This window comes from Ursus arctos, unplaced genomic scaffold (genome assembly GCF_023065955.2).
Source record: "Ursus arctos isolate Adak ecotype North America unplaced genomic scaffold, UrsArc2.0 scaffold_23, whole genome shotgun sequence".
Classification (NCBI taxonomy): Eukaryota; Metazoa; Chordata; class Mammalia; order Carnivora; family Ursidae; genus Ursus; species Ursus arctos.
The window spans coordinates 10559916-10572103 of NW_026622908.1; the positions used below are offsets into that span (position 1 = coordinate 10559916).

At 43.8% G+C, this 12188-nt stretch overlaps 1 protein-coding gene across 2 annotated transcripts in view; it reads left to right on the forward strand.

Annotated features, from left to right (window-relative positions):
• The window catches only part of NELL1 (neural EGFL like 1), an 818389-nt gene that overhangs the window by 188068 nt on the left and 618133 nt on the right, over positions 1-12188 (forward strand). For both annotated transcript variants that reach the window (XM_057317500.1, XM_048217676.2), the window contains exons 8-9: positions 2867-3001; positions 3955-4057. In XM_057317500.1, coding sequence (XP_057173483.1) covers positions 2867-3001; positions 3955-4057 — 238 coding nt within the window. The remainder of the gene's footprint in view (positions 1-2866; positions 3002-3954; positions 4058-12188) is intronic.

Here is a 12188-nt window from a genome sequence, read left to right on the forward strand (position 1 = left end):
TTGCGAGGAGCTCAATAGTGATTTTTCTGGTTAAGCTTAAAGGTTTAACGCAATAAAAGATTTTTTCCCTTCAATGTAGCAAATGCCAAATAAATAGTATTTCAAAGAAAGAAAAGCGCAACCCGCTGCATGACTAATGTACTCATCCATTTGTTGACCTCTTACTTTGAAAAAGGCCTCTGATGTCTGTCTTCGAATGTGTAGACTTAAGAATAAATGATTCTGTCCGTGGTTGCTTAGATAAATGCGTGAACAAAGGTAAGACTGAATAGAGATGTAGATTTGCTGCTGGATCTATTTTGGATTTGTAGGCATTCTTGGAGGAAATGGCAGGTAGTGTAGAAATAGCTTTTGAAAATGAATTTGGGTAAATTCAGCATGCTAATACCAGTGACAAATTGTAATTCATTTTTTGGTTCAGAGTTGTTTTGTCCTTTTATCCTAGGATTTAGCAGGGGGAAAAATGAAGGCAAAGTTACATATTAAGAGTCTTTGAAAAATTAGCTTTTCGCCTTAATATGTCTTCACTTTTGTGTCTGTCTCATGCGCTTTTCTTATTACGGAGATTAGGGCTTTTTAGTGTTGTCAGAAAAGGCTAAATATATTAAAAATATAAAGAGCTCAACAGGGAAACATCTGCCCTGAGAATGGCTTCCTTTAACACCGAGGTTTTCTTGGTATTGAGTTTTGTAGGTGAGCTTTTGTAGCTCCGTTTTTGTTGGACAGTATGGGAAATTGACAATACTGCCTTTAGGCAAATTCCTGGGTTTTCAGGAAACTTGGGCAGTCACAGAATTGCCTTTCGGGTCATTTAGTCTTTAAGACGTTTTTGGAGTGGTGCAGGCAGTAGATTGTTCCAGATTTTCAGAGGGAGGCTCATTTCTTCTCACAAATACCCTGTTCTCAGCTGCTTTTAGGAGGGATGCAGGTCTAGTTGAACTCTTTTTCACCCCAAGGTCATCCATCAGTCATTACCCTTTTGTAGGAAGTACAGGGGCTATAGAAATGAAGTAAAAGTAACACGCGATAAGTTGTCACTTCTTACCACCTCTTATATGTGGTTTTACTCACTTGACCTCACCAATTTCTAAGAAGTGTATTTGATGTGTTCCCTAAAGAATTCCCAAAGAACTTAATTATCATGGATTCTAGAAACTCTAATAAAGCTAGAGCTTTACATGCATCTGAATTTTTGGAAGGTTGTGCGTATGGGAGGGTTCCTAGGAAGCTAATATTTTAGGCATAGTTAACACCGAGTTTTTGGGGGGCTGATGATGGTGCATATGGTTTGTCTAGCATCCTATTTGCTTCTTTCCCTGCCCATTGGTACTGCCCACAAAAGGCAGATGGGGAACTGTTCTTCTTGAGAGAGAAGAACAGAATGAAAGAAGAGAATGAAATAAATGACAAAAGCTGTGGGTTTCCTTTTTAGAGAATGGTGCTCGGCAGTGCTGGTAGGAGTAATTGAGAGGAACATGTATGGAATGGAACCGTAGTTAGAGAAAGATGTTGGGAGTCCGCAACCCATATTCAACCATTATATCCAAAATATTGGCTTGAAATAGTCTTACTTGGATCAGAGATTGGCTTGATCTATGTGGGGAAAATATTGAAGACACAGAGGTGTAAGTATGGTTGAGAAGGAAAATAGAAACTCCTTGGAGTTTTATAAAGTAGTATTTGTTTTTCAGTCACGGCAGTCTCTAAAGAAAAGGGGAAAATGGCAATACAGCTATTGGATTGAGTTACACTTGAGTATGTGTGAGATTCTATCAAAGCTGAATTTTTTTGGCACCATATGTTTGAAGGCAAGTGCAGTAGCTGCATGGAAAGTGATCAGGAGAGAGGAGTGGACTCCTATCATGAGAGCTGTTCAGTGAACCTAGTGGTACTGAGTGTGGCCCAGAGCAGGTGTGAAGACAGGCTAACGTCAGATGTTTGAAGAGAGTAGATTGCTTAGGATGGGTTATAAGGCAAAACTAGGTCAAATAGGATGAGTGGGGAGAGAGTTCACAGCTTATACCAAGAAAGGTTTCAAACATCCAGAGCTAACCAAAAAAAAGTTTTTAAGGGTAGCGTTCTGCCACTGTAGACCTGCAAAGAGAGGTTGGTGAATCACTGGAAGGGCTTACTTGTCACAACATTTAAACTTTATAACCCTTTTCAAGTCAGAGATGCTAAGGTTCCATGATCACTGATAATAGCTGGGTGACTTAGGAAAATGAAAAAAAAAAAAACTTCTCTCCAAAATCCTGATCTTACCTAAGGGTTTGGTTGCCTCTCCTCACCTTTGAACACCAAGGTGGATTCCTGGGGCATTCATTCTGGGGGATCCTACGTAGGGGAGAAACTAGATCCTTGTATGCATTTCCCTTTTCCTGGCCCCAGCTCCCAGGAATTTTTCAGAAGAGAGGAAGCAGTGACTTCCCAGCCTGAAAACTGTGACACTCTGGTTAGTGTGCAAACAGGGAGAGAATGGTGGGAGATAAATGTAAGTGCATTGGAGCTGCTGATTAGATCTCCTGTAAACATTGTAATGAGTCCTTGAGAACGTATTCATTATGAGTGTTTCTGTGTGGGCTTGAGCTGGAAGCACACATGTTTATGTACACCCATGAGGTCCCTGAGATACAGTTTAATGTCTCATTTGGTGCTCATTAGACCATAGGAGTCAATATGTCTTCAGCTTAGATTGATTCCACCTTTTTTTTTTTTTTTTTAAATCTGGCTAAGAATGAGTTAGCGGCTCTGAGCATTTTTTTTTTCCTCCTCCTCCTTGGATTGCCCACCCCCCCCATTGCTGTTAGCTTTGTTAGAACTTTGCAACTGAATGAAAGTAATTACACCTAGTAACTCTTATTTGCAGTTAAACTATGCAGAGACAAGACTTAGTCAGTTGGAAAACTGTCACTGCGAGAAGACCTGTCAAGTGAGTGGACTTCTCTATCGAGATCAAGACTCCTGGGTTGACGGGGATCACTGCCGGAACTGCACTTGCAGAGTAAGCCTTTTTGTAAATAAACATAGTTGTAAGGGGGCATTTTCACTACTTACTGTATAATCTGGTCTTGCAATATACAATGCTGACTTCAAGAAGTCCTTCGGATCTTTCTACAAAACTTCTGCCCAGCAACCTGAGCAATTGTGAGGGGAACCTGGAAGTGTCATTTCATCTGTAAATACTTGGAAATTAAAATCAGCTTCTATTCGACAACACACTTTAATATGACCTAACGTTGTTACTAACAAACTTACTTTTTGGAGTTTGAGGATTGAGAGTATCAGATGGAGGAAGGGACTCTTGTGATTTTTAAGCATCCTGACAGTTAGCTTCATTCACAACTTTTCACTACTAGAATACATTTTAAAAGGGGGTATAATTAATTAGTTTTTAGATGTTTTTATTACAGTTTACAAGGTATCTGTCATGTGTTTCAGAAACTCGCAAGGCTTGCTCTCCCCCCTACCCTCACCCCAACTTCCAGGGTATCCATTGTTTGTATACTCCATCTGTTTCAGAGAATTCAAGAGCACCCCCAAAATTAGTATGTCAACTCTGTGCCGCTGAAATTATTTGATTAATATCTGAAGAATGCCTTTGTTTGGGGAAAATACAAAATAGATTGTTAGAGCCTCGATAATGATTGACAGGGTCTGCGAAAGGTGTTATTTATGTTCTTGTAAAAATAGGCTTTTATTTTCTGCCTAATCTACTTAGCCCACATGGGCAGGTGGAATGAAGCCAGTGATGTATATCAGAAAAGTAATTGAGGTGGCACAGGTTCATTTGGGCTGGAGAAAATACTTCATTTGTGATCCTGGAGTAGACTGGGAATTCCTCACATTGCTTCTCTTTGCCTGATGAGGTTTCTGGGATGAGAAGTGAGCTTTTGCCACAACGGGAAATTTCCAAGGGCACTTCTGAGATTCCTTTCCCTGTCCTTCCTTCTTCAGAGTGGCGCTGTCGAATGTCGAAGGATGTCCTGTCCCCCTCTCAGTTGCTCCCCAGACTCCCTTCCTGTGCACATTGCGGGCCAGTGCTGTAAGGTCTGCCGACGTAAGTACTGACTGAGGGTCAGAATGGTCCTATGGGCTTTGAGATCCGCCCTCCCCCCCCCCCCCCCCGCCAATGTTCAGGCCCCAGCTGATGAATATTGATGACATGAAGTACCAGAAGTTGATCTTAAATGTATGACAAGAAAAACTTCTATATTTTAATCTCTGATGTGCAGATACTTTACATAGGCTATTAAAAAAAACCCCTCATATCAACTCTAATTACTATTCTTCCCATTCTCTGTAGAAAGAACTGGTGTTCACAGGGATTAACTACTTGTCTAGGGTCAAACACCTGGTGTAACGGGTTGTATTGATCTGTGAGGTCACAACTGCAAAGCTCCGTGTGCTTTGATCCCTACCCTTCTGAATGATGAAGTTTAAGGCCCAGATTCTGTATTTAGGGTTTCTGAGGTCTTGGCCAGATTTCCTGTTACTAAAAGGCCTTTGTTAGGAATTTCGAGGTGAGCTTCAGTTACGATACTGACACGACTGCCTTCAGAGTTGGCTTGTCCAAGCTACAAGATTTAAATATTCTTACTCTGTTTTACAAAAAATTTTATCTGAAATAGTGCAGTGAGCCTGGAGACCAGCCGTAAGAGCCAAAGCTGTCATTAATCATTAAGAACGCTTGGTATGTGCCAGTTACTATGTGGGTACCTCACTTATGTTCGCTTACTGACTGCTCCCTGCAGTCCTTTCGGGTGGGGATTATTATCCCTGTCTTAGAGGGAGCTTAGGGAAGTTAACTCACAGACCTAGTAAGTGACCGCGGTGAGCTAGGAAACTAGCGGTGCCTGACTGCAAAGCCCATCGTCTTTTCATCAAACTGTAGGGTCTTCTGTAGCAAGAGTCTAGGTTAGAAACATGTCCTCATTCAAGATCATTTCTCCACCAAAAATATCAACGTCACTGGGTCTTCAAAACATTTGAACTCAGAGGAGTAAAGATGATGGAAAAAATCTCTCCTAATAACCACCACTTGGAAACAGTCACTCTTGAAATTTCAGTGGATTTCATTTTTTAAATTCTATTTTTGTGTGAAGTTGAGATCTTATTGTGCAGATAATGTTTATCCTACTTCATTGACTTCTACATATGTATGTGGACTGTGCCCAACATGAGGCTCGAACTCATGACCCTGAGATCAAGTTTCATGCTCTACGAACTGAGCCAGTCAGGTGCCCCCATTGACTTACTATTATCACTTAAATATATTCCTGTGCTTTAAAGAACACTGTATAAACTTTTTAAAAAAAATTTATTTAAATTCAATTAATTAACATAGTGTAGTGTTAGTTTCAGAGGTAGACTTCAGTGATTCCTCAGTCTTCTAGAACACCCAGTCCTCACTGCATCACATGCCCTCCTTCAGTCCACCCCCCAGTTGTATAAACTTCAATGATCTTGATGGTGTTCCATTGTTTGGCTCTTGCTTGCATAACTTATTTAACTATTCCCCAATTTTCCCGCTTTTCACTATTATAAATTACTCTTCAGTAATGTGCTTTGTATAGAAGACACACTTTGTATTTTATATTTTCTTAAGATACTGCTCTCCAGGGTAGCATCAGTGGCCAAAACACTGCCATTTTCAAGGCCCTGGTTGTATGTCCCATTGGCCCCTCAGACGTATTGGGGATAGTCAGTTTTTTTTTATTCCAATTCATTTGAGAGTTTTAAGTTTTGAAAAATATTTTAGAAAGTCACACGATTTTACCAACATGCTGATATACAGCTAACTAAAACATCTTTTTGTTTTGTTTTGTTTTTGCTTTTGTTTGGAATTCATAGCAATTTAGCTAGGCAGTACTAATTTTCTCAGCAGCTCTGATTGATGGTTTGATATGCTTGTAAGTTTAACAAAATGGAAGTAAAAATAAACACTAGTTAAAAAAAGGTAAACCAAAAAGAAATGCTATAAGGCATCTCTGGAAATTTCAAAGGTTAAGAACTTCTGGCTTCAAGCGTTTTCATTTCTTCATAGTTTTTAACGGAAACATGCATTAGGCGGTTGCTGAGTGCTGGTGCCTGGGGTGGTGGTAAATGGGATCTCTCTGCTGCAGAGGGCTCACTTTCAAGTTAGGTGATTTACAGTGTCTAGGATTCTCCGTGCAGTCACATTAGGCACATGGATAAGACACTATCAGGACATAGACGGATGGCTTGTGGGACAGTGCTGGGGAGATTAGCGGGACATCGGTAGTAGGCCTGGGGTGCTTCCTGGAGGAAGTGGAACCAAGCTAAACATTTCTAGCCTTCTGAAAGATAACTGTGGTGGGTTGAACAGTGGAGTGGAGCAGAGAAGAACCAGGATTAATAAAGCAGAGTTCCAACACTACTAGTAGGTAGAATTTCTAGAAGTTTCAAATACCTTCATATCAGAGAAAGGATGGAGATTTCCTTTGGTTGCCCCTTTTGGATGAAATTTCTTACACCTCTGTTTGGGTTTGGGGGGAGCAGTGTTCTGGGAACTCTGAGAAAAACAAACGGTTCTGTTGGCTGATTTAGTGTTCATGCAGCACGTAAAGATGGGGGCTTCTCTTTGGAAATAGGAAAAAGAATTTGGTTTGAGTGTTCATGTCTTAGTTCATTGCTTGGAAAAAGTGCTTTTCCCTCTGTTATGAGCAAAAGGCCCAGACACTCATGAGGTCTCCAAGAACAATGTAGCTTTCGTCATGGAGGTCTCAGATCCTGTTACTATGAAGTTCTTCTCTCTGTTTTGGAGGCATCAGGAAAAACTCAGGAGAATCTTCTAGATGCCTCATTTGTGGACATGATGGTCCAGAAGTTTATTCCCAGGGCCCCACTCTGACCTACTAAATCAGAATCTCTGAACAGCGGTGCCCTGCAGGCTTTTCTTTCCATAAACAGACTTGAGAACTACCATCAAGGGTGGGGAGTGGAGAGAGGATGATGGAGAGGGAATCTTCTGCTGTGCCACACAGCACTTGCGGAGGAGAAGAGGTGGTAGAGGGAAAGGAGATATTCTGTTTGATAACAGGGGTTCAGTAGGCGGGAAGTAGCAATCTGCAAAGGTGGGTGTGGGGTGGGTAAGGACGATCCTGTTCCTTTGAATTCATGGAGCCATTCATACTGAGCTTCCTGTCCCAGCACTGTCCTTCCCTCTGGGTATAGCAGTGTGCATGTGTGGACCGTTTGTTCTATGTCAGGCACTGTGTTGAGCCTTTCCAATGAACCCCCCCCCCCCCCGACCCCGGCTCTGTCCCCACTGTCTTCCTCATTTTACGGGTGAGAACTTGAAGCACAGAGAGGTCACTTATCCAAGGTCTCTCAGCCTTGATGGGGCCGAAGTAACACCCAGGTGGTCTCTGGCTCCAGAGCTGATGCTCTTAACCCATCTCCTCCGCACTGCGGTCCCCCCCCCCCCCCCCGCCCCTCACACCGCGCAGGGAGCGGACATAGCACAGAGATGGGAGCGATTAACTCCATCAGAACCATGTGTGTGTTAGGAAAACTTCACAGAGTAAGTAACAGCTGAGTAGGGTGTTATCAAATAAATAGGAGTTTGCCATGTCATCAAGGTAGGTGAGAACACACCTGACAGAATCCTATGTGCAGAAACTAAGGACACAGACATTGCGTTGCCTTTGGTAGTCAAAAGCAAGATTCAAGGGAAGGGTTGGGACATAATCAAAGTGTTGGACTAAGGCCACTGCATTGGGAGAGCCGGAGGCAGGGTGGCTGGGTATGGGATTCAGACATATTCCAGGTAGAGGTGATGAGGCCGTCAGGCACCGCCCGCCCGCCCCCCCCCCCCAACCTGGGGAGATGAAAAGAGGGGATGGATGTGAGTGATGGCCTGAAGGCCTGGCACACAGTAGGTACTCCATAATATTTTCTGTATGAGGCAGATACATTGGGGTGGAGCGCCTGTGAGGGAGAAGTTGCCAGGTTTTGAACAAGAGCCTGTAGGAGACTCCTGTGATTAACAGAACTGAGACAGGTGGAGGATGTAGTGCAGGGTGTGGTACATTCTGTTGGGCATCTGTGAGTTGGAGGTGCTGGGGGGACAGCCGGCGTGATGTGGGCATTTGCTCAGAGAGGCGGTATCTGGAGCCAGATCAGTGAATGAACTTACTGGGGCATGGAGGGTTCCTGGGTGTTAGCCTTCCTGATCTGCCCACCTCCTTTAGAGTGCAGTACGGAGTGCTGATTGTGATATTCTAACCCACTGATGGCCACGGGGTGGCTGGAGTGTGTGTAGGGTACACATACTAAATAAAGACAGAGCGACCTAATGTCCCTATCTGACAGGGGTGCCCAGTCCCACCTGTCAAGTGTTTATTCAGCGTGCACCGAGATGGCGAAAGTGTCCAGGCATGGCACTGGAGAAATGAGGTCCAAATTGGAAGGGCCCCGTGTCTGTGGGTGGAAAAAAGATGCAGTTGAATAACTATTTCTCTAAATCGTCAGTACATTTGTTTCTGACATCACCGAGAAGTGTGTGTTGGTGCCAGATTTCAATTTCACGGTCGTACACTGTGAAATATTCTAGTTTGCATGTCCTCAATGTGATATGAAAGGCTTCAGGTATCCATTTACATTTGTACTCCTACTGAAAGCTGTTGGAACGGAGTCCCAGATGCCCCAGCCAAAGGCACTGGAGCCTGACTCACCTTATGCTTGAATGTCCTCAGACAGCAAAAGTGAGCCTTTTGGCTGTAGATCAAGAGGTGGGATAATGAGGATTGATGTCAAGTGTATGGAGGGCAGTGACAGAAGAGGAGGGGTACGGTCAGAGAAATGGGGATGAACACGAGAAAGCAGGGGATGTTCTTGTGACCTACAGTGGTGATGGTGAAAGCTGGGCTCAGATCATTTCGTGGCGAGTTGATACTGTCATCATGTATACATCCTGCAGCAGTGCCAATGGCCGAGGCATGCAGCATGATGTTGATGTCATTCGTAGCCCCCAAAGCACCCTGCTATGTGAGGACGTAAAGTTTAGTGGACATTTAATTTTTACACAGGACCGGTGCATTTGAGGGATGTTTCCCTGTGTGTGGCCTGAATATAAACAGTAAGACATTGCTGTCTGCAGACAGACTCCTCCTAGAATTGCTATCAGAGGAGAGGAATCAGGCAAATGTCTTAAAACAGGGTAGCAAGTGGGCTTATACCATTCTGTGGGGGACAAAGGGCAGCATGAGGAAGAAAAGTCTATTTCTTTGCTTCCCAGCCTGGGCCAAGAAGCAGATGGCAGATCTGACAGCAGTGCATTTAGCAGAACTGTCATTCTGGAATAAACTGTCTTGCCGCGTTGGCGGCAGCTGTGTTTGGGAGTGTGGGACTTGATTGGGCAGGAATTCCAGGCCCTTGGAGGATGTGTGGTCTCCCCCCTGTGGATAGATAGGGGAATCTACATCATCATTAGGACCAATGAGTCATGGTCAACTGATTGATCAACAAAATTGAGGCATACACGATGGTCATGGATAACTTTTTAAAGGAAGGGAGGAGGGGTTGATCTAGAAAATTCTCTATTTTCTGGTTTTTTTTTTTCCTGATACTCTTGATATCTGCTTTTAATGTTTGAAACCACATTAAATAGCAGAAAGAACTCTTATTTGGGAATCAGAACTTTTGACTGGTTTTCACTACCAAGTACAGGCACATTAATTCTAAAATTAGTTACTGTTATTAAGCCCAGAGGGGCGCTGATCCTGCAGCTGGAGATGAGATGATGAAATAGACCTAGACCCTGACCGCATGGAGGTTACAGTTAGGAGAGATATATGATGAACTGGGCAACTGAGAAAATGTGAGGTGTTACAGCTAGATCCAGAGTACTGTGGAAGCACCAAGTGATGACAGTTGGCCAGTGCTGGAAGTCACGCTTACATTGAAACTGATGGGTATAGAGAATGGGGGGTTGCCAGGGGAAAGCGGATGAGGCTGCCTCTTCTTGAAGAGGATGATGGTATGTGCAGATCCTAGATGCAAAGGAGGAGGCGTGGCTAGGGTATTAGTGGAGGTTAAATGTTTGGGGGGTTGGGGAATAACTGCAGAGGAATTGATAAGCTGTGAAGCTTGAGAGAGAAGGAAGAGCTACTTGAATGGCTTTGTTTGCTGAATTAAGGAATTTGTTCTATATTCTGAGGGGATTAGGGACCCATAATGATTTTAAAGCATGGCCTCATGTTTGTAATAAACATGTCTATTGTGTGGGGAAGTATGTCTATTGTGTGGGGAAGAACTGAATAAGGTTGGGACCAGAACAAGGGAGACATGATAGGAGGTTCTGGAGTACTAAAGAGGAGGGAATGAAGATAGTTGCAGGTGGTGGGGAATAGACAAAGTAGGTTGATTTGAGAAATTAAAGGAGGGAGCATTGTTATGATTTGGATACTGATTGGTTGTGGGGTTGAGTGAGAGGGAGAGGTTAAAAGGACCCTAGGTGGTAGGGTATGGATGCTGGGGTAGGTAATGGTGCCATTCATGAAGGGAGATACTAGAATGAAACAGATTCAAGTTAGGTGTGAGTTGTTGCAGGTCCAGTTCCAACAGGAAGCAGACTCTGAAATGGAGATTTGCTTGTCCTTTATTAGGAAGGATCTGTCCGAATCACTTCTGGGGTAGAGAGAGATCCTGAAGGAAGCAGAATTGGGCAGATAAAGAGGTTGAACTGCAATACAGTTACAAAAAACACTTCAGTCATTCCTCTACGGAGTTCTGAAGCTGGAATGATCTTTCAGAGTCACCCTTCGTTGGGGCAAGGGGTGAGGACTTTGCCCTACCTTTGCCAACCACTCATTGTATGTGGGCTGTTCTAGGAAGACCATTTGACCTTGGATGAGGTGGCTCTTTTCAACCAAGGGCAAGTCCTAGATCACTGTTCAGTTGAGCTGGTGGTCGTCAGTTTCCCCAGCAGCTGCAGGGATGAGTCCTTTGGCCATCGAGGGGGATCTGGGTAGCAGGTCACAGCATCCGCTACGGGGTCATGATGTTAAGTATAACAAATCTCTGGGCTTTCCTCTTCCTGTGGCTAACAGGAGGTGTTGGACAAGTTGATCGCTGAGATCTGTGTATACTTGAACATTCCATGAGAGTTGGAAGATTGTAGAACTAGAAAACTACCAAATTAACCTGTTTTAACAGATGCAGAAACAGAGACTCTAAGAGCTAAGGTGGCTTTTAGAAGACACATCGTGCTAAAGATGCCTTAGAGTGCATGTCTTCACTTCGGCTTCTCCTGAAGACCAGGGTAGAAGGAGCCTCATCTGTGCAGGAGAGGGAGTAATCAGGCCTTTGCTTCCCTGTTTCTGTTAATGTGGCTGGGGACACCTTAGGGTCAGATCAAAGTAACATACCTGCACTCGTTTTAAAGTGAGTCAGCAAGTTGAGTGGAGGACTGAGTCCCAGTGGAATCTAAACTGAACGGTGGGAGTTCCATTTATGCTTTTACCTTTTCTACAAGGCCTGTCTCTCCTTCATGCCCTCCCTATTAGCCTGCTAAGCTCAGCTTTCCAAAGACCGTCTCTCTAGCGCATTGGTAAGTGTTTTACTGGTTTGGTTTGTATTTCTCAATGCTTTTTGAACTTACTAGGAGCATGGAGTATAAGGGGATGCATTTCCCATGGTCACAAGAGAAAAAAATGGTGCCCTTCTGTATCGTGGCTGAGGTTCTGATGAATGAACATTGAAGTCCCCTTTTACCTACCTGTTCATTTAATGACTGAAGTGTAAGAATCAAAGGTACTGCTATTGTCCTCCATGGAGATGACCACTGCTGCTTCCTTGTTTTAACTTCTGACCACATCTGTTCATTTTCTAGTTCCTCTAGCAGCGGTGACATTGAAATAGCTGTATATCCTCAGTGTGACGGACTCATGGCAAACGTAGTGAAGACGACCATTTGACAGGGACCTGACACTTGTCCTTACACTCTCCCCATGTCTTACTCCAGACAAAGGTATTCCTATCGTGTTTTAGCCCCACACCTGGCTTCACACCCAGTGTGGGGCTTGAACTGATGACCCTGAGATCAAGAGTTGCGTGCTCCACTGACTGAGCCAGCCAGGAGCCCTGTAAAGAGATTCCTATGGCTTAGATTTCACTGAAGCTAAATGGCACTTGTGAGGTCAGTTAGTTGCATAGCATGACTGACG